At 43.2% G+C, this 23,078-nt stretch overlaps 2 protein-coding genes across 4 annotated transcripts in view; one reads left to right on the forward strand and one right to left on the reverse strand.

Moving 5' to 3' along the window:
* The window catches only part of reln (reelin), a 316,389-nt gene that overhangs the window by 164,741 nt on the left and 128,570 nt on the right, over positions 1 to 23,078 (forward strand). For both annotated transcript variants that reach the window (XM_028448258.1, XM_028448259.1), the window contains exons 9-14: positions 14,787 to 14,895; positions 15,115 to 15,355; positions 16,361 to 16,506; positions 18,380 to 18,531; positions 18,652 to 18,767; positions 20,895 to 21,103. In XM_028448258.1, the coding sequence (XP_028304059.1) occupies positions 14,787 to 14,895; positions 15,115 to 15,355; positions 16,361 to 16,506; positions 18,380 to 18,531; positions 18,652 to 18,767; positions 20,895 to 21,103 (973 nt within the window). The remainder of the gene's footprint in view (positions 1 to 14,786; positions 14,896 to 15,114; positions 15,356 to 16,360; positions 16,507 to 18,379; positions 18,532 to 18,651; positions 18,768 to 20,894; positions 21,104 to 23,078) is intronic.
* LOC114464203 (uncharacterized) lies at positions 7,047 to 8,546 on the reverse strand. 2 transcript variants are annotated; one of them, XR_003674174.1, is made up of 3 exons: positions 7,926 to 8,063; positions 7,225 to 7,348; positions 7,047 to 7,059 (listed from the first exon to the last, which is right to left on the reverse strand). XR_003674174.1 is itself a non-coding variant. In XM_028448260.1 (2 exons), the coding sequence occupies exons 1-2, from the start codon at positions 8,497 to 8,499 to the stop codon at positions 7,263 to 7,265; spliced, it is 660 nt and encodes a 219-aa protein (XP_028304061.1). In that variant the 5' UTR covers positions 8,500 to 8,546; the 3' UTR covers positions 7,214 to 7,262. The 2 variants fall into 2 exon arrangements, 1 of the variants encoding a protein (XP_028304061.1); XM_028448260.1 differs by lacking the exon at positions 7,047 to 7,059 and having other exon boundaries at positions 7,214 to 7,348; positions 7,926 to 8,546.

Consider the following 23,078-nt stretch of genomic DNA (forward strand, 5'->3'; position numbering starts at 1 on the left):
GAAAAGCATCAATATAGCTTACCTAAATAAAAATAGTGTGTGTATGATGTTTGCAGCAAGTAAAAGCAAGAGATGGCTTTAACTAGTATTTTTCCTAACTCAAAAACACTGTAGTTTAACAGTTACAGCAGCAGTAACAGGGAACATAGTATGACACATTCTAGATCTCAAAACTCCTTCTTTGTCTCAATGTAAAACAGAGGTGATTCACAAATTAAAGTAAACAGTGCCACCAAGCTGTTAAAATGTGCAATATACAGAACACAACATGTCCTCTCTGTAAAAAGATTCCTCTGTAATAAGACCTAATAATCAGGAAAATAAAATGTGAAAATACAGTAAGGACTTCACTCAAGTAGTTTCTGTAACATAAGCAGAAGAAATTTTCAAATAAGGCAGGCGAATAAGGCACATTATAACACAAAAAAGTACTTAATCATTTAAACATTAGGTATTCTCAGCAAAACATTTTTTGTTTACATAATAACGCAACATTATCAATAGTTCGGTATTTTTCAACCTGTGCAGCTTAAGGCATAACATAGTCCTTGTGCCATTTTGGCTTGTGCTTAACTTGTGACTGTTTTTGAAAAGGGTAATGACTACCATGGTCATGAAGCAAAATTGGAGTCTCACAGTTTTGTCCAGCCACAGAGGAAAAGTGAACAAGATGAGCAGCAGTCCAGGTCTTCCCATCACTAAGATGGAAATAGTTTGGTCTGACCCTCTTTCTCACAGTTATAGAGGCAGTGAATCTGGGGTGTGCTTTAGGTACATAGTATGGTTTTCTTATCCTCACACTCTCCCCTGAGCATCAGTGTAGCACCGCATTTTGGTTTGTTTTTTCTTAACTGCACAACGAACAGATGCATCTTGTGATGACACCGCAGATGGAAGGGGAAGAATATCCAGTTTGGTGCGCATTTTGCTACCATATAGAAGTTCATATGGTGATGTAGAGGTTGTTGCATGTGGTGTTGCTCGGTAGACTCGTAGCCAGTTCAGAACAGTCTCCTGCCATGGTTGTGATTGTTGGATGGCAGTCTGGATGCAACTCCTGAGAGAGCAATGAAATCTCTCCACAGCTCCGTTAGCATCTGGATAGTAGACTGAAATTCTATTATGAAGCAAAAGATGCAGACGTGAACTGTGGATCATTAATCAGTGACAATGGTCTCTGGATTACCATGACGACTGAAGACTCAAGTGAGGAAGCGAATAACGTTGTGAGCAGTGGCAGTGTGTGAAAAAGATTGTGAGCACATCACTCACCGATTTGATAAAAGAAGGCCAGCCACTTACAATTTGTGAGCGCTGAAATCTGTGCCATCATTTCCTGTTCGATGTCTTGAGTACAGTCAGGGTGCACCAGTACGGCAGCAGCCTGGGCGGTAGAAAATGTCATAATGAAAACGCAGCAGAAGCGCAGGCCAATGGGCAACGCTCATTCCAGCCCGTCCAAACTTTTTGTACTGAGCAATGTTATTAAAGCTTGGTGATCTGTGCAAAGTGTGAAGCAATGTCCCCACAGATACGTTCTCCATTTTTCTGCAGCCCACACACAAGCAAGCGCTTCCATTTCAACTGTAGAGTATTTATCACAGCAAAAAGCAGGCGCCACAATCTTTGTCGTACTGGTTTAACCCTGAGGTCAATTTTTACCTTATGCACAAAGTTTCATGCGCAGCCAATGTCAGGAGAAGCAGGGCCACAGGATCCAGATGTAGAGGCTGTGGTTGACACAGGACCAGGTGAATCAGTGGTAAAAACTGGAGCAGTTGAATCAACAGTAGGGGGCAGAATAGTGTTGCCTTTAAGGCAGATATCTAGAGCAGCCATGAGATCACGTCCAAAGAGAGGGGTGCCTTTCCTCACCACAAAGAAAGTAACTGTTGCCGATGCGTCCTCAACTTACTGTCACTTGTCGACAGCCAAGCACAGCTTTTTATTTTTTTGTGTAAGTTACCAAGTCAAAAGCAGATGCAAGCATTGGTATGTGACAAAAATACTTGTCATGAATGTGCTGAGGCAAAATGGGCACTGCAGAGCCGGAATCAACAACGAATTAATGTTCAATAGTAGGTGAAGGAGGTGCACTAATGTTAACTTTTCACAGTAACAACTTTGGAGCATAGCAATGATCTTTTAAGTACAGCACGGTCAGTTTGGGTAGCTCAATCTCACCTACGGCAGTAGATTTGGAAGAGCGGCAAACACGAGAAAAATGTCTAATTTTATGACATGTTTTACAAATTGCATTGGCTGCAGGGTACTTAGGAAAATTAGCAACGTGTGTGTCAGATCCACATCTGTAGTAGGTGCGGGTGGATGTAAGCAGTGGCATTTTGAGACTTATTTGAACAAAAATACTGCTTGGGTTTCTTTTTCATTGCCTGTGGGCATGGTTGTACAGCTTCAACAGAGGCACTGTCTTCCCTAGCAATCACTTTAGCTTTTTGAATAGCAGATTCTACCTGTTTTCCAATTGTAACTGCTGTTTGGAGTGTCAGATCTGGCTCCAGTAAAAGCCTCTTTCTTATGTTGGAGTTGGTCACACGTTCAACCAGCTGGTCACAAATCATTTATTGCATCTTGTCCTCAAATCCACAGTTTGAAGAAAGATCATGTAATGCAGCCACATAATGGTCATGAGACTAATTATAGTCTCATGAGGAGCTTGTGCTTGTTTCCTGAAGGAAGTGTGCAAAAATATCGGTGGAGCAGGCACTTTCCCTGCCATGACGTTGTGCAGCAGTGAACAGAGGGACGGCAAGAAAAAAAACAGCACAGAGGTTCCCTCATCACCAAAACATGGAGTTTGCAGCATGTAAAAGCAAGAGATGGCTTTAACTAATAATTTACTTAACTCAAAAACACTGTAGTTTAACAGTTTCAACAGCAGTGACAGGGCACATAGTATGGAACATTCTGGATCTCAAAATTCCTTCTTCGTCTCTGTGTAAAACAGAGGTGATTCACAAATTAAACAGTGCTACATAGCGGTTAAAAGGTGCAATATACAGAACACAACAGTGTGCCTTTAATATGTATTTGAAACATCCTCTGTATAACTAGTTATTAGTTTAAATACTAGTGAGATGTTCACACTGTGATAGATGGGCAGTTGAACTCTGCTGAACATTAAAGAATCTCTTCAGGATTAATCAAAGAAAGCAAATCGCACAAACCAATGAGCTCTGGAATCAATGTGTAGCATTTTCAGGCATTTTTTAGAAGCTGTAATATTGATCAATAATCAATGTGATCAATAATCACATTAAACTATGGCAACTATACAAAAACAAACAATAAATAAATCAGTTATCAGAATTACAGTTGAACTCTCAATAATAACATGTTCAGACATCACATTTTAATTGAACAGTGAAATGTAGAATGAGAGAAGTGTGTGATGGCTTTGATTACTTCATCATACAAACAAACAGTGTTGTGCTAGGTACTGGAAAAAAAGTAAATAGTTATCGTTCATACCTGTCAAGTACCCCGTTTTGGCCGGGAAACTCCCGTATTTTACCCCTCTTTCCCGCCAATCTCCCGTATTAGTATTTTCCCGTAAATAACCCATATTTTAATGTAATAATAATTAAAAGATGCCTTACTAAACTGAACGCTGTCACTATGTGGCCGGTTGGTAGATTTAAAGGAGTTAATAATTGTTAGCAATTGCCGACAACGCCACCTAGTGTAAGCACTAGGACTTAATTTATATAAGGCAGGTTCGTTTTTACAGGGAATGAGCAGTGGAACCAGAGATCAATAACGTGATTAATTTATTATAACAAAACATTAAAATACATGGCCTAATTCTAAAAAGAGTCTAAAGAGATAACAGATTAAAAATAGAGGCTGAGCCTGGACGGGAGGCGCAGCCGCCACTGCGCTGCTCTGGGTGTCGAGTCTCCGGCCCTCGGCCCCGCTTCCCCGTTGGGCTGGCCCTGGTGTCCAGTCCTGGCGCTGCTCGCTCACTCGGTTACCGCGTCAGCTCCTCGCCGCCAACCCTGGTTCCGCCGTTCCCTCCTCACGCTTCGCTGTCGCTCGGTCCGACCCTAGCGGACACAACACAGCTGCCAGTGGGAGAGAAGTGATCCTGGCTCCGCGTGCCTCCCCCCCAGGTGTGCGACTCACCGCGTCTGGGCGGCGCTCGAATGCAACCGCCCAGTATAGAGTAAACAGGCCTTGAATGTCACACTCCACCGCGTCTCCGCGTTCCACGTCCTGGCGCTGCTCACTCGCTCTGCCTCCGTCGCCGCGCCCGTTCCTCGTGCTGGCGCTGCTCACTCGCTCTGCCTCCGTCGCCGCGCCCGTTCCTCGTCCTGGCGCTGCTCACTCGCTCTCCCTCCGTCACCGCATCCGTTCCTCGCCTCCGACCCAGGTTCCGCCGTTCCCTCCTCACGCTTCGCTGGCGCTCGGTCCGGTCCTAGTAGACCTGCCGATGGCTGTTGCTGCCACCACTCACACACACATTGTCTCGCTGCCGATGTCCTTTTAATCCCTCATAGGAGGGCCAGTTACGGCCCTGCACAGCTGCGCTGATTACCAGCAGCTGTCCAAAAGGTAGTGGGTTGGCCTATGCTGATTAACAAAAAAAAGTTTAACAAAAACACAGCAAACACACAACACAACTGCAAATAAGGAGCTAAAACAAATCAAAATACATTATAATGGCCACATGCCCACACCCCCCCGCACTTTAATGGTGCCAGTCCCTGGACCAACAACTTAGTTCCTATAACGAGCGGGGCATTGTCCTCTGGTGGTGCGAGTGGATTGACGGGGTAATTGTTCAGGTTCGACATTAACTGTAGGATAATACAACATTATTGGCAGCTGAGGTGTTTCAGTCTCAGTTCGTGGTGGCTCAATAGGCAAATCGTTGGTCGGAGCAATGCAAGGTTTAAGTGCATTTCTGTGCAAGGTTCTTTCTTTACCCCCTTTTTCTGGTTTAACACGGTAAACTAAACCTGAATCGCCGACAAGGTCAACAATCACGTGGGGCTGACGCTTCCACCAACTGTGGAGTTTACCATGGTCTTGCCTGTCCCTATCTCGTACCCACACACGTTCACCGGGAAGAAGGGCATTTGCTTTGGCTCTTTGATCATAGTATTTTTTCTCATCTCTCGCTGCATCGGTCATTTTCTTACGGGCCAAATCGTAAGCATGCAAGAGCTTTTTGTGATGTTCGGAAACCCATCCCTGCAAGTCATGACGTGGGTGGTCATCTAAAACTCCTAGGTTAACATCCACAGGCAGCCTAAGGTGGCGACCGAACATCAGATACGATGGGGTAAACCCAGTTGCACTGTGGACCACATTGTTGTAAGCATGTAATAGCTCGGGAAGGTGCTCTGGCCACCTACTCTGTTTCTCAAACTCAAGAGTACGGAGCATATTCAGCAGAGTTTGATTCATTCTCTCAGCGCGGCCATTACCCGCAGGGTGGTAAGGAGTAGTGCGACTTTTGGAGATGCCATACATACTACATAACTGTTTCATGAGCTCTGATTCAAAATTTGGTCCCTGATCAGAATGAAAACGTGATGGGCAGCCAAATGGTTGAATTATGGTAGACCAAATTACACGGACTGTAGTCTTGGCAGTTTGATCACGAGTGGCAACAGCCCATGAGTAGCGCGTGAACATGTCAGTCATAACCAATATGTTCTGATATAGATCATTGGGACGACGCAACGAGAGAAAATCTAGGGCAACAACCTCAAGAGGATACGATACCTCTATCGGCTTTAATGGGGCCCTAGGTTCAGCTCTGTCTTTTTGAAGGTTACACACGACACACCCTATTTGAAAACTTTGTACCTCTTTTTCCATGCCTGGCCAGAAGAAATGGCGCCTTATGTGAGCAAGAGTCCGTTCCGTGCCCGCATGAGCTGTAGCTTCATGGCATTTCTTCCATACGTCCTGGTGGCTTAGATCTGGACAGACAATTTGATAACGGGGCTCACACGCATGAGAGTCAAACAGTTTTCTGCAGAGGACCCCCTGGTACAGGCAAAGTCTCTTTCGGTGTTGCAGCAACTGCTTAGCAGTGGCTGGTAGCGCTTCCCTTTCAAGCTTGCTGGGCATTGTGTCTTTTTCCACATACCTTCGTACAGTCTGAATGTTTGTGTCTACCTCCTGCAGGGCTTTCCAGTCCTCTCCGAACGCTGATTCAGATGCACCCTCCTGGTCAGAGGCCGTTGTGACAGCGACAACAGTTGCAACGTGGGTAGGGCCACTTTTCCACTGCGCAGAAACTGTGGGGAACCTGGACAGTGCATCTGCATTCACATTTTCACGGCCGGCTCGGTACTTCACTTCAAAATCGAACGAGGCCATCTGGGCAACCCACCGCTGTTCTACAGCCCCAAGCTTAGCAGTCTGTAAGTGGGCTACAGGATTATTATCAGTGAATACCATAAATTTAGCTCCAGTGAGATAGTCCTTAAATTTTTCAGTGATTGCCCATTTTAGTGCCAATAGCTCAAGTTTGAATGAGCTGTAATTAGAGTCATTTTTCTCTGCGGGGTGTAAACTACGACTCGCATAAGCAATAACGCGCTCTTTTCCATCCTGAGTTTGGGCTAACACTGCACCAAGCCCGCTGTGGCTTGCGTCCGTGTACAAACTGAAGGGCTTTGTGTAGTCCGCATAGGCTAAAACTGGAGCTTTAGTTAGAGCCTCTTTTAGTTGGGCGAATGCAGCATGACACTCTGGAGTCCAATCAATTGCTTTTGTAGAAGATCTTTTATCACTTTGTGGGATGCCGATTAGCAAAGAATTTAACGGGCGAGCCATTTTTGCAAATCCCTGAATGAATCGTCTATAGTAGCCGGCCAGGCCTAAGAACGACCTCACCTCTCGTACAGATGTCGGAACAGGCCACGCTGTCACTGCAGTTACCTTCTCTGGGTCAGGCATTACACCAGCCTGGTTGACGACGTGACCCAAAAACTGTACTTCCTGCTGAAGGAGTTTACATTTGTCTGGCCTCAGCTTCAGTCCATGTTTCCAGAGTCGTTCGAAGACCTCTTCCAGATCCTGCAGATGAGTTTCAAAATCGGGTGAGTACACAATTATATCATCAAGATAGACAAGCAAGGACTCCGTGATTTGGCCGCTTAGACACTGCTGCATTAATCTCTGAAATGTTGCGGGCGCATTACAGAGACCAAATGGCATGCGCTGGAATTCAAACAAGCCTACAGGTGTAGTGAAGGCCGTCTTTTCTCTATCCCTGGGGTCTACCTCCACCTGCCAGTACCCACTTGAGAGATCCAATGTGGAGAACCACTCTGCCTTGGAGAGAGAGGTGAGTGTCTCCTCGATCCTGGGAAGAGGAAAAGCATCTTTGTGAGTGACAGAATTTAACTTTCTGTAATCAACACAGAATCTCCAGCTCCCGTCCTTCTTTTTAACCATGACGATGGGTGCGGCCCAGGGGCTAGAGCTCTCGGTTATCACATCTCTGTCCAACATGTCTGCAAGTAGCGACCTCATCTCTTTATACATGAGTGGTGGCAATGGTCTGAATCGCTCCCTTATAGGGGCTGCATCACCCGTTGGAATGGTGTGCGTGACAGCGTCCGTCCTACCAAAGTCCTCCTCATGTTTAGAAAACACTTTTTCCCAGTTTTGCAAGACTGTAGTCAGCTTACTAGTTTGGTCTGGTGTCAAGTTTGTTCCATCTACCAGTTTTGGCACATCAAAGCGGTGTTTGTTCTCATAGTCATCGGTTGCCTCTACCAACCCAACTTCTACCTCTCCGTTGTTATTGGGGGTCAGGTCAACATCACGGCCACCATGGACATCAGCGTCATCAACTTGGTACAGGCGGCCGATCTTCTGGTAGCGTCCTAGAGTGATGGAGGAGTTACTCAAATTTCTCAAACGGACAAGGATCCTACCATTCTTGACGACAGCAAGTGTGCGGGCCACAGCGACAGCGTTCGGCTCGTCAAGGGCTTCAACCAGGCCACAGTAGTTCCTCCCTGACGGCCCAGCTCGAGCCCGTCCCCAGGCAATGATCTCACTCCGAGCGGGGATCCTGACTCCTCGTCTCTGAGCTGGCCAGATATATCCTTTAAATCCATCCTCTGTACTGACAGCAGTTCTCCGGCAGAGGGCGAAGGCTTCTCTCCACGCCTGTTGGGACCCTGGACTTTGGCAAGAAAAAGAGAGAGGCTTCTCGGGGTTATGGAAGACTGTATCCCAACATGGCTTAATTACATTCATGCCAATAATAAAAGGATTACTGGAACATTCATCGGTCACAACAAAAACTCCTTTTTGGTCAATGTCCACACCCTCTATTTTAAAATCCATTAGTGCGTACCCTATACAGGGGATCTTAAGGCCATTTGCCGCCTTCAGCTTTATATACGAAGGCACATTGTTAACATCATAGTGAGAAAAATGTTTCAAAAAAAGACTCTGCTGGATCAGAGTGACTTGTGACCCAGTGTCCAAAAGCCCTCCCATGTTAACTCCTCCCACTAACACATCCACATAGGGGCAATTTCCCACCAGAGCTGTAGCAGCCCTTTGGTCTTCTCTCAGACCAGACCCCACTGCATGGACCTCAACAGTAGGGTGGCTTAGTTTAAAGCTGGTCGAGGCATGCGGGATGCTCTACAAAACCTAGCAATGTGACCTGACTGATTGCAATTCCTACAAATAGGCCTACCTCCCTCATCCCAACGATTACTGGAGTGGGGCTGCAGGTACCCCTCTGAGGTACAAGGCTCAGGGGCGCTGCCGCGGCGTCCTGGCATGTGTGTCGGGCTAGCTGGTCTTAGCTCCCTGATGAGCTCACGAGCAAAGTCCTTCATTTGGTCCCTCAACTCCTCCACAATCTCCTTTTTTAACTCCTGCTTCCATGAGTCATTCTGTGGATTAGATCTGGAGTGATTAGGGTCCCTTACCACGGCACACGTTGCTTCACTTTGCCTCGGACTTCGTGTTCCCTCCTCCAGGAGGGCCTCCTGTTGTAAGGCACTGAAGGTCATTTCAGGGTCTAATCGCAAGGCTCTCCTTAATGCTCTCAGCAAGGCGCCATCCTCCAGGCCAAGCATGAACTGGTCCCTCAAGTGGGTGTCAGTGGGCGCTCCATCCTCATCCTGCTGATGTAACTTACGATATAGTTCCCTTAAGCGCAAAGCATACGCTTGAATGGACTGGCCTGGTTTCTGCACACAGCCAAAAAATTGAGATCGTAAAACACACAGGGGGATTTCTTTTACATAGAGTCTATCCAACACAGTAAAAATTTTTGCAGCCCTGTCACGCTCATCCTCTGCCAGAACATTAATTTGCCGTTTAGGCAGCCCAGACAATGCGCCAATTAAAATTGTAACTTTTTGGGGTTCATTTAAATTATTAGCATCTAAAAGACCTTGCATTTGCTCCTTCCAGTCCAAATACTTTAAATTGCCTTCTTGGCCTTCAAATTTGGGCACCCATGGGGCCCCAGGATAGATTGGCATCATCATGTTTGATTAAAATCTGAAAGCTAACAGTCCAGAAAAAATTTTTTTTTTTTTTTTTTTTTTTACAAAACGTATTAATCTCTGGATAAAACACTGCTCACGATCCTATAGTCCTGTCGCCATCGCCAAAAATCTGTGGCCGGTTGGTAGATTTAAAGGAGTTAATAATTGTTAGCAATTGCCGACAACGCCACCTAGTGTAAGCACTAGGACTTAATTTATATAAGGCAGGTTCGTTTTTACAGGGAATGAGCAGTGGAACCAGAGATCAATAACGTGATTAATTTATTATAACAAAACATTAAAATACATGGCCTAATTCTAAAAAGAGTCTAAAGAGATAACAGATTAAAAATAGAGGCTGAGCCTGGACGGGAGGCGCAGCCGCCACTGCGCTGCTCTGGGTGTCGAGTCTCCGGCCCTCGGCCCCGCTTCCCCGTTGGGCTGGCCCTGGTGTCCAGTCCTGGCGCTGCTCGCTCACTCGGTTACCGCGTCAGCTCCTCGCCGCCAACCCTGGTTCCGCCGTTCCCTCCTCACGCTTCGCTGTCGCTCGGTCCGACCCTAGCGGACACAACACAGCTGCCAGTGGGAGAGAAGTGATCCTGGCTCCGCGTGCCTCCCCCCCAGGTGTGCGACTCACCGCGTCTGGGCGGCGCTCGAATGCAACCGCCCAGTATAGAGTAAACAGGCCTTGAATGTCACACTCCACCGCGTCTCCGCGTTCCACGTCCTGGCGCTGCTCACTCGCTCTGCCTCCGTCGCCGCGCCCGTTCCTCGTGCTGGCGCTGCTCACTCGCTCTGCCTCCGTCGCCGCGCCCGTTCCTCGTCCTGGCGCTGCTCACTCGCTCTCCCTCCGTCACCGCATCCGTTCCTCGCCTCCGACCCAGGTTCCGCCGTTCCCTCCTCACGCTTCGCTGGCGCTCGGTCCGGTCCTAGTAGACCTGCCGATGGCTGTTGCTGCCACCACTCACACACACATTGTCTCGCTGCCGATGTCCTTTTAATCCCTCATATGAGGGCCAGTTACGGCCCTGCACAGCTGCGCTGATTACCAGCAGCTGTCCAAAAGGTAGTGGGTTGGCCTATGCTGATTAACAAAAAAAAGTTTAACAAAAACACAGCAAACACACAACACAACTGCAAATAAGGAGCTAAAACAAATCAAAATACATTATAATGGCCACATGCCCACAACTAGCCTCGGGAGAACTTCCACCTGAAATGGCCTGAGTGGCAGTTCTCACGATATTAGTGCCAACAGCGGCAACAAACCCGGAAACAACTCAGAAAAGAGATGAATGGATGAAGATGTTCCAGCGAAAAAAACAAAGAACTGGTGTAAACACGTTGTAAAATGTTACAGAGAGTTTATCTTCCTAAAGAGCAGCAGGATGTGACACAGTTACACGTTCTGAAAAATTAGTAACTAAGATTTTAGCGTCTACCAAAGCGGAAGGAACAACGTAAGTCACCATGAAAAATCAGCCAATCATAAGCTCCACAAATATACACTGCTTTATAAAGTGTTAAAGAATGTAAAGTCTATAATAAATGTGTCTAATAAGTCATTAGTGAATACCAGAGAACCACATGAGTGAGCATGAGAAATTAAAATAAAATATATATTGAAAATAAAATGTTAATGTCTAACTTAGACAAGCAACGTGAAATTAACAGTAAATATGCAACTTGTTGACTTGTATATAAACTGTAAGTATATTAAAGAAACCATGTGCTTTATATACACATTTATGTTTTTATTTAGGCTGTTTTATAATTTAGGAATTAGGGCTGGGCGATATATCGAGATTCAAGATGTGTCAAGTTTTCTATTTTGGCGATAGAGAAAACTATAATATTTCATATATATATATATATATATATATATATATATATATATATATATATATATATATATATAATTATAGTTTATTATGTTATTATGTATCAAAATACTAGTTTTAGGAGTTGCTGCTTTTACTTCTCAGAACAGCATGTAAAGCTCAGTTAGATGGATTTCTGAGTGCACATATTGATCAGCTGTTTGTTAATAAATGTCCCTGTGTAGCATTTTGCATCAGCAAATTTAACCCAGAATTGTCTTTCTGGTCAGACTTTATTTGATAAAATGATCTAGATTTATATCATATATGAGTTTTGGTCCATATTACTCAGCTCTAGTAGGAATGTTCACAGCATTTCAATGTTAATAAAGGTCAACCTACCAGATTCTAATCACATAATTGTATTAGTAAGTGGTTGACAAGTGGCTATTTTAGATTTCTTGTACATCTATCTTAAAATATAAGGGATTCTGGAGCTTGGTTGGGCGGGTGGGACGACTCGTAGCAGGCGCTTGAAAATTTCCCTTATTTTCAAATCCACAACTTGACAGGTATGTTACCGCTACTAGTTACTATTTTGATTACCTACACCAAAAAGTAATGCATTACTGGAAAAAGTAACTTTTGATTACTTAGAATTAAAGAATTGTATTATTTTTTCGGTCATTTGTGTCCGTACAGCTTCATATCAGTGCCGTATCAGAAAATAATCCACTGTTGATAAACTGTGCGGTGGAGGAATAGTGGTTAAGGAAAATCCGTGTATCATTCGTTCATTCGTTTTTCATTATGTAACAAAAACATGAAAAATGAAAAAAAAAAAACACTCATTATTTGACATTTGTTTCCAAAAAAATGGAAAACGCCTTGTTTTTCAAATTCAAGCTCTTTTGCTTCTGTACAGAAAACGAAAAAAGGCTTTTAATCAAAGGGTCAGTGGTTTGAATGCAGCCTAGCCTAACTGCTCCTGTATTAACATTGCTTTGACTGAAACCCCAATTGTTTTTCCAATGCCAGTTTATTTACCTGAGACCAGCAGGAAATGAAAATGTGAAATAAATAACACAAAACAACCTGAATATTATTCACAATCAAAGATCAAAAATTAAACAGTTGTGTTTAGCCCTTAGAATGTTACCTTGCAGCTTAAAAACTAGCAACAATGTACAACATCAAAACAAAAAAGTTTCTAAAACAAATAAATGAAAGCAATCTGAATTAGCATTTGCAATACATTTTGACCAATTCTGCTTTACAAAAACTGCTAGAAAACAACCATAAATGATGTGCATATGACAAAAGCGCTGCTTAAAAATAAAACTGCAATTTTTTATCCTTTGCACAGTAATGTAAAGTAAGATGTGTGTATTCCAGGTGCACATTCTGATGTTGAAAATGCTTATAAAAATAAATATGGAAAAACAAATTCACAGCATTTGTCTCAGCTACACAATGCAAAACGTAATAAGGCTAACGAGCTGCTGTTAGCGGTGACTCCACAGCAACGACAGGCTGCATATTTACAACAATATACCATGCAATAGCTTTGCGCATCTGTCCCTGATCTGTCCCTGGATAACAGTCACAGTCCGTTAAAATCCAGCCGCTGTTGTTTTGGTGCATAGGCTTCCATCATGTCCACCAATGTTAGAGCTTCACTGTGCATGTATCTTTTGGAGACAGATTGGTAGAATAATGCATGTATTTCCACTCTGAGAAGCTCGTCCTGCTCTCGCTTTGACTCGCCATGATTAGCGCACGTGATGTAAACAGAGACACGCCGACAATTCTTCTTCTTCTTCTTCTTCTTCTGTTTTACGGAGGTTGGCACGGCGTCCCGCAAAAATATGTAGCGCCATTGTAAACAGGACGTGTACTGCAGCTTGCAAAGTAATGAACAAACGCACCATATTGTAATGGTAACTGCATTATTTCTTTAAAAATAATTACAAGTTACTGTTAAAAGCCACGTTGGGGCGTTACACTGCATACAAACCAGCCATGGAACCAATAGCAGGTAGTGAACCATCACACCTGCAATAAAATACACTCATACCTTTTCACGCGTGCGCTCTCGAGGGCGGACACACACACAGCATCTGCTCGCCTACGCATCATTTCTTCAGTTAGCTGAGTTATCTCTCCTTAGATAAATTGTTCTCTGCCCTGACTTCATAACATTGATACCCAACATAGAAGAGAAGCTAGCGTTAGCTTGCTAACTGTGATCTACCTGTGTGCTGACGGTTGTCTGGTTGAATGGAAAGTTTGACAAACTTTGTCACTCTTCTGCGGAAAGTAACTACAGACAGTAAAATGTGCTTGTGAGTGTACTTTACTCTGAAGAACAACGGCCCATCCAGCCATTGGAGGAGGGAGATGGTGCAAATGGACAATCTCATACACTCCAGTGACCATAGAGAGCACTCGGAGGGCCCACTCTAGACCCTACCTCGGCAGGACCTGCAAAGAAACCTAAGCTGATGTTAACAAAAAAGGAAGTTGCTTATATACAAATCCATCTTCACTAGGTTTTGTGGCACTTCAGCACTCAGGCAAACAATCACAAAGTATTTGTCCAATTAAACCCTGAGATATCTCAGTGGAACCAAACCTGAGACAGCTTTGCTAACTCAGTAAATGGACTTGGTAAATGGACTTGATTTTATATAGCGCTTTATCACCACACTGAAGCAGTCTCAAAGCGCTTTACATATCAGCTCATTCACCCAATCACTCTCACATTCACACACCAATGGGACAGGACTGCCATGCAAGGTGCTAGTCGACCACTGGGAGCAACTTAGGGTTCAGTGTCTTGCCCAAGGACACTTCGACACATAGTCAGGTACTGGGATCGAACCCCCAACCTCTCGATCAGAAGACGACCCACTACCACCTGAGCCACGGTCGCCCAGTGGTTGCAGTTGACCGTCAATGCCTGCTCTGGGACGTAGCATCACATATTGGGCCCTGCCCACTCAGTACCCTTTACCCCCCAGTCCGACGCCCCTGTGCCTGCTTACTGCAGTTCTGCCCTGGAGCCATTAATCAAACCTACCATGCTGATCCAGAATGAGTGACTGGCCAATAAAGATTCCTTGCTTTCATATTGCAATTTTATTTAACAGAAGGTCTCTGATATCTCCCCCCAGCCCCAACCACCCCCCCATCTTATGCATGATTTAAGTTTCATTTTATGATTTGTTGGCAAAAAGTGTTTTGCGAATTTGTTTAGGTTTTAAATGAACTTCAAAGTAAGTTGAAATGTAAATAAAGAATACATCCGAAGGCAGATAATAGAGCTTGTAAATTTCAATTAAAAACTAATCAGGTCATCAAATGATCAGTGTAATTAAGAAGACATACCTCTAATAGGTTATTAGGTTCACACTGTGAAAACTAACTAACCCTCTCCTGTGTTTACATTTCCCAGGCTCAGGCTTATGTCGCTTCAGTTACTCAGACCCCCGCATCACAGTGTCGTACAGCCTTAGCAGTGAGACCAACACTTCAGATGAATGGATTACACTGGAGGAGATTAGGTATTTCTCTTTATCCTTCATCTCTTTCCATCCCATAATCTCTCCATTTGTCACAAAAGACCACCATCTGTTTTTTTTTTCTGCTAATGTCACAAAGGCCTAACTATTTTAACTGGGCTTGTCACTCTCTTGTAATTACAATAATTGGCTATAGTAAATACATAACAGTTACACATTCTTTTCCAAAAACGATGTTGTTTTGTTTTCTTTCTCCTTCAGAGCTCCCACCAACAGCAGCACTGTTGTTCACCTCCTACCTCTTCCACACTCCTCCAGAGTGGACGGGGTACGTCTCCGCTGGTCTCAGGGGCTGCCCCAAGGTCCTGAAGGCTATGAGTCATGTTGGGGGCTTGACAATGTGTTGCTAATTAATGCTGCCCACAAAACTAACCTGATGGAGGACAACTTGGATCCTTTAGACACTGCCAACTGGCTTTTCTTCCCTGGAGCTACTATCAAGGTAGAACAATAAAATAGTATCTAATTATGTGGAGTTTCCTATATTTATGTTTATTGTTTTATAGCCATGTGTCTAAATGGGTCAGTCCGTGTTGCACTGATAAGCAATGCTGCCTCTCAGTGGAGGGATCCTGGGTTCAAGTCCCACTGGTGCCCCCAACTTGTCTTTGTCAAGCCCTGTGATAAACAGTTGTACTATACAGGGGGGTTTCAATGCCTTATGCCCTATATCTGCTGAGAAAAACTCCAACATCCACTGCAACGTGACAAACCGTAGAGCGCAATTACTCGGTCTGAAAAGACCGCAGATAACGCTCATTTATGTCAATAAGCTTTTAAAATACTTTGTTTCACCCGTGACATTTAGATTTAGATTTGACATTTAGATTTAGATTTAACATTAACCATTTAGATTCAGATTTAACATCCATCCATCTATTTTCTGATCAGCTTGTTAATTTTTTCAGGGTTGCGGTGCCTATCTTTAGCTCTCATTGGGCATTAGGCGGGGGGTACACCCTGGACACGGTGCCAGTCCATCGGATGGCAACACACAAACAAACAACCACTCATGCTCACATTTAGTCCTACGGCCAATTTAGAGACTTCATTTGACCTAACCGTCATGTTTTTGGATTGTGGAAGGAAGTTGGATGAGCGGGAGCAATTAGATTTACCATTGACATTATATTTTTGCAAGAAAAGTAAATATCACAAAAATTGCTGTAAAGCTAGTCAAAAGAATAAAAAAAAAAAAAAATTAACATGTTTTTTTAAATGTGGTTTGTTACTCAATGTTAAAAAAAGTTGTTTATTTTAGTATATGCAGCTTTACAATTGGCACCCCATAAATGGATATTTAACCATTACTTTATCAGGAAGTTCCTTGGGTTTAATCTATTTTTGCTCCTACATTACATGTTTCAAACACATGCTATAAATATTAACTTGTGTGCATGAAAAACTCCGCTCCTGCCTCTGCAATGCTTCTTTTATTTTTTTACAGCATGCCTGTCAATCAGAAGGGAACACCCTGTACTTCCATGGTGGACAGGGAATCGGCCACAGCTTTGCCACCACCCGAGACATCGATATGCACCGGGAAGAGGGGAGGAGCTACTGGGATGAGGACTTTGAGAGCCCACCATTGAAGTATGTGAAGTTTTTTGTTAAGAAACCTGCATCCACTGTCAGAAGTGTCGCACATCAGATAAGACATAAAAAGGCATAGCAGCAACAGGCACTCTTAGGGCAGCCTAACATAAATGGGAAACTTGTCACACACAAACAGTTGCTTGTTGGACCCTGAGGCATCAGACAAGTAGGAATGAAAAAAGTCAACATATGAACATTTATATGCCTATTAAACCTCTACCTGTGTGCGGTACATATCAGTGTATATCCTGAACAGGTAGCTGTGAATACACCAGTTATGGTTTGGTTAAATAATAATTGTGATTAGTTGATATTTATTGTTGACTAATACTTTTTGTCTTTGTCATTTTTGCCTGACTAAAACTAGACTAATAAATGCAAATAAAAGCAGGGTGACTAAAATTTAACCAAAGGTTGCTATCATAAAATAAAACCTAAATGAAAATTAAAATACTAAACCTATGACTAAATCACCACTAGGTTTCAAATTATTGTTGATGCAGTCTATGCTACCTGTTATTTGGTCCAATCAGAAGGATGTAGGTGAACATCTGGCCTCTGGCTGTGACAGGGTCCTGACTGTTATCTGCTCAGAGAAAGGGAGGCCCCTGCTACAAGAAGGGAAATTAAAGAATGATGGATAGTGTTATACCCAGAGAGCAATTAGGAGGCCTCATGCATACTGTTTGGTATCTCATTATCATCAGGCAGGCAAGAGTGTAGATAGTGAGGATGTGAAGGAAAGATGGATTAAAACAAGGAGAGGAGATAAGTACACACAGACCTTTGACCCTGACTTACAGTATGTTTCCTTCCTTCCTTTCCTTCCTGTACAGGCCATGAATCAGTTGACACCCTGACTGAGTGGCAAAGAATAAACACACTTTTATTATAGCAAGATTAAGACAATGCAATAGAACAGTCCTGCCTCAGAAATCTCGGCATATTTTTCGACCGTATAATTTCAGATCAATCTTAATTTTAATTAATCTCTTAACTGCTCATTTCAACTGTTTTTATCATAAATTCAGTTTGCATGAGTTAAAGTGCCAGTGGCCCACTATCTTGAATGGCTTGCAAATGCTCGTGTTTTGTCAGTCGACGAACTGCATCTATGAAGCCAGATTTTTCAGGCAAAGTGACATTTTTTGCTGCTTTTAATTTCAGTAAAGTTTACGAACAGGAACTTTTAAAGATCCCATTGAAAGCTCATTTTGTTTACAGAAAGACAGAAAAAATGTGCAGTTCTAGAATTAATGCTGTTGGAAGAATATCATTCTGATGCTTCTTGTTGATTGATTAATTGATTGATTGCTCAGAAATCCCACTAGGAATGTATGTCAGACTTTTCCCATTAAATTTTTAACACGACCAAAGCCATAAATTAAATAAAGGATCAACTGACAAATATCCCAACCACTCATTGACACAGACTGATACCTGTGCAAAAATAATCTTTCAAATGTGAAATCTGAAACGTCACTTTTTAAAGACAGCTGACAGGCAGACTTCCCTAAAATCTTCCTATGATTCCCTGTCTTGTTTGTATGGTAGCAGACTTGTTTATGCAGGCCTCCCCTTCTGGGATGAGATGGTAATGTCATGTTACTTTACTAAGATTATCACATACAGGGATATGCAATCAGACGTGTGCAAATTGTGTCACATATTACGGTTTGAATTGTATTTGTTTGGTTAATATAGCCAATTTAACAGTGATTATCGGTTCAATTTACAGATAGTCCAACCATCCATTTCTATTTCATGTTTTTTCTTATATGTTTCCTCAAATGAACACTTTGTCTATGAACATAAGGATTCATAAGCTATTTATAATGTTTATTTTGAATGTTTGTTTGTTTTCACTTAGCTGGGACATAGAAGGAGCAGTGTACGGCACGCAGTGTGGAGTGGTGGAGTCAGGCTCAGCTCTTGTGTTTATGAGTGAAGGCCGAAGGAAAGTGTGCACTCCCTACCTAGACACCACATCCTATGGAAACCTCCGCTTCTACTTCACAATGGGTATGAATGCATTCAGTCAGAATCATGTATTTGGGTGAAACCAAATATGTTTTATTCATGACATCACCGTGTAATTCACTTGTATGAGTGTTTTTACATTACATTTGTGTTTGTGTGCAGGGGGAGGTGACTGTGATCCTGGGGAATCTTGTGAGAATGATGTGATCCTCTATGGGAGGTCTGAAGGCCGCAGACAGCATGTGGTTCTTGACACTCTTCCTTATTCTTCATACAGGGTGAGATACACAAAAAGCCACATATATAAGCCATGAATATGTATATACAGTATGTGTATGTGTATATATATATATATATATATATATATACAAGAAGATGGATGTCAACAGAAAAATGCTGCACAGAAGTTTTGTGGCAAGGTACATTGGTCCCAAATGACTTTAATGGGCTTGTGTGAAAACTTTTACTTGAGCATGTCAAGCATGCGTTAAAATATAAAGACACAGCAAAATTTAAGGTGCACGCTCAGAAATCGTACTTAAACATATTAAAACATCCACATCCACATATTAAAATATGTATATATCCTATCCTATCCTCATGAACTGGAAATCACGACACTTCATACACCCCACACACTGGAAAAAGTCATCATTGACCATATCTCCTTAGAAAATACCCCAACATGGCAATCATTCATTACCTTTTTACAAAAATTCTTTCTGTGACACTGTATTTTTCTCTATTTTTTATTTTATTATTATTATTTTTTTTAATTCTGCATACCCCTTTTTATGTAATCACCTCTGCAATTTCTGTTTTAGTTATCATTGGTTGTTGTTACTTTACTTTACTCATATAATATTATTTATTTTGTGACCTCCCATTATTATACTGTGTCTGATTATTATTGTTATTGTTGTTACTGTTGTTATCTTAGCCAGGAAAAAATCCACACACACATATATATATAATTTTTTTATTATTATTTTTTTTTTCCTATTAGTTATTGTTGCTGCTGCTGCTGCTGCTGCTGCTGCTGCTGCAGCTACCCTGGCTTGGTGGCAGTAGGGTGGCTGTTTTAAATGGGCCTTTCATTTTGGATGGGCCTGGTGGCTGTCCCCGGCCAGTGACGGGCAGGTCCCCATCTATGGTTTTGGGTGCGTTTTGTCAGGAGTGTTCTTCAAAGCCAGTCAAAATATAATTCCAAACACAATTCAAATAATAAATTAAACCAACTAATATTTATAAATTAATTCAACTATTGAAAATGGACCACACTGGTTGAGGACAGACTGGCTCCCTCCGCAGGGTGAGCGGGCGGTCTGTTCAAAAATACTACTGTACACAAGAACAAAAAAAAAAAAAAAACATTTTCCATAGGGGAATTTGGGTGGGGTCAGTGTTCCTTGGCGGCCTGCACTCCGCTGTTGTTGTTGGGCACCTGCCGGGATTGTTTTTGGCAGTCGTTCTCGGGTGGTTTGTTTGGAGCAATGGTGCACGGGGGCCTTGGAGTCCAGGGTGGGGGCTGTGATCCTTCCGGGCCAGCGCTGTTGGTGGGTTGGTGGGATGGTAGTGGCAATGGCAATGATGGTAATAGTGATCCTAATGGCAATAATGATTCATTAATAGTTTTCCATTTATTATTTATTACTCCACCTCACCAGACTATTAATAACTGCTGGGACAATGTTGATAGACTTCACTGTCCATATGCACACACACAGACACACACACACACGCACACACGCACACACACACACACACACGCCATCGTCCTTTTGTTTTATCTGTATATACTGTATATCTAATCTGCTTCCGTCCTGTACTTTGTCTGTTTTTGTCGTTATTTTTATGGTTTTGTGTTTCTACTTGTATTATTTGTCTTGAAATAAAAAATAAATTAAAAAAAATAAATAAAATACATACTACACATGCCATATTTTCACTACCCATGCAGATTTTTCGTATGCATTTACACATTTTTGCACACAGTCCAAAATAAAATTGCGAAGCCACTGCCCGTAAGTGCACTGCCACCTTCCCATGTAACACCATTACATGTTCACCTAAAAGTAAAATAAAATAAATGTAACATGTCAGCATAAAGTAAATGAAAATGATGTTGATAGAGGATAGGATGCTGTCAATTGTATTCTGTGATTTAAGGCAACTGAACAAATCATCCTCTGCTGCAATGCTGACCACCTGATGTAAAAGGTTTGGTGTAGAGCATTGTAAAGGTTGCAGCTCCAGTTGCAAATATGATCAAGAAACTTTCTTTTACATTTTCCTGATACAGGTTTTTAGCAAAAGGAAGTTAGTCAAGAACATTATTATTCAAAGTTTGCTTTTTAAGCACATATGCGCTGTTTGTTGTGTGCTGTCTATCTTTTCCCTTTCAGATTCCTGCTGTGGTATCTGTTGCACTGCCATCTAAGTTACAAACACCGGTCACCCAGTTCTGCCTAGAGCAGCACTCACATAGTGGTGCCAACCGTCACGTGTGGGCCGTGGACTTCATGCAGCTGCTGCCTGTATTTCCCGACACTCAAACACACGTCGCCCAGTTCTCCATCAACCTTGGCTGCGGCTCCTACCAGCCAGATAACAGGTGTGCTTCTCCAAAATCTGGGTTACTCACGTGACATGTTAGACTTCAACGAGTCACACTGCACTTCACAGCTTCTATCCCACCTACTTATGTTATTGAACCCACCCACTTTTCAAGTGAGCAAAAGTATTGGAACAGACACGTACCTATAAAAGCAAGGAATGTCGGTGTGGATGTGTGCGTGCGTGTGTGTGTGTGTGGAGCAAATATCTCCCAGACGAGTTAGACCTGAAACTTGGTCAACGGGTTCTAAATACCCCAAGTGTGTGTATCTGTTATTTTGGAGTAATTTGGTAATTTCAAAATGTTTATTTTAATTTTATTTCACTTCTGAACGGCCCCGAAATGAAACCTATTCAGCTTTTGACCTCAGGGTGTGAGGGGGCGCTAGCGCACCATCTATATCTATTTCACTACACAGCTCCTCACCTGAGCAAGAGTCATGTGTGCGGCCAGAGCCAATCGCTACGCACACAGCAAAGCAGACGCGGACTGTAAATGCACGAGTGAGAGAGAAGAAGATAGTGTTATACCGGAGAGGGGAGTGGAGCGTCTGAGCAGCCGTGCCTACACTGATATACTAGCAAAGCTCTTAAGCCTAACCTATTGAGAATGAGGAGTTGTCGTCACGGCCTAGAGCCCCTCCCCCCGATCCTCCCCGCCGCCATGTTGGCATAAGTCCCGCGACGAAACAGATTGTTTACATGTGTTTTTAACGCGGTAGTAGCAGAAGTACTTGCTATTCCGCACTGTTTGACCTTGCCTGGAAGTCACTGCTGCATTAAGAACTGCTCCAATACCTCCCACGATAGCCATGGAAGACGGAGGAACAACGGGATACAGTTTTTTAGGTTACCGAAATGGACACAGCATCTAGGAGAGCAAGTGTCTGACCTGACGAGGAGACGTCGGATTGCTTGGTTGGCTGCAATTAGAAGAAAGGACCTTTCTTTCGATCGCACACCTCCGTGGATGAGAGTGTGTTCTCTGCATTTTCACTCTGGTACGTTCTCTTAAAATGTCTTTATGTAGTTGTCTCTTAAAGCTAGGAAGTGTAGGTTACCTTATGTGATTGTAGACGCTGTAGTGCCTTTGTCTCTGTGTCTTTGTTACCCTCTCAGGCTTTGGCTTTGCCAGTGTAAAGCATTGATTACATAGATGTTTTCATAATCTAATTATTCTGTTGTAGGTAAACCTTCATATGAGATTATGAGATGACTAAAAAGTAGTTGAGATTCTGTTCGTGACATTGTTGCCAGTTTAAAGCATTGATTACATAGATTTAGCTCATTATTATATTAATTATATGTTGTTATTATTCTCTTGTAGGTAAACCATCATACACCACCCTGACTGGACACCATCCTTGTTGTTAGGCCACAATGATGTTAAAAATACAGATCAAGCGAGATTTCAGCGGCAATTAAGGCGCAGGACCCAGCAACTGGAGCGGCCATCACCGCCAACCCAGGACCAGCTGCAGGCGCCGCCACCACCAGCCCAAGACCAGCTGCAGGCGCCGCCACCACCAGCCCAAGACCAGCTGCAGGCGCCGCCACCACCAGACCAAGACCAGGAGCAGGCGCCGCCGCCACCAGGCCAGGACATGGAATGTGGACTCTGCACATCTAGACGAGATGTTATCAACAATCTTCTTGAAGAAAACAGAGAGCTGAAACATGAGCTTGACATGTACCGGATGAACGAGAACTTTCTGATTGGTGATGATAACACAGTGAAGTATTACACGGGGCTTCCAAACTTTGCATTGTTCCAGACACTTCTACTCACCCTCACTCCATATCTGCCTCAAGGTAGAATGAAGAAGCTCTCACCCTTCCAGCTTGTCCTGTTGACTTTAATGCGCCTCAGACTGGACCTTCCAATACAGCACCTCAGCCATCTGTTTGAGTACATAGGACAACAGTCGCCGATGCCTTTCACCATACCCTTGGTGTGATGTACGCGCAGCTGT

The sequence above is a fragment of the Gouania willdenowi genome, chromosome 6 (genome assembly GCF_900634775.1).
Source record: "Gouania willdenowi chromosome 6, fGouWil2.1, whole genome shotgun sequence".
Classification (NCBI taxonomy): Eukaryota; Metazoa; Chordata; class Actinopteri; order Blenniiformes; family Gobiesocidae; genus Gouania; species Gouania willdenowi.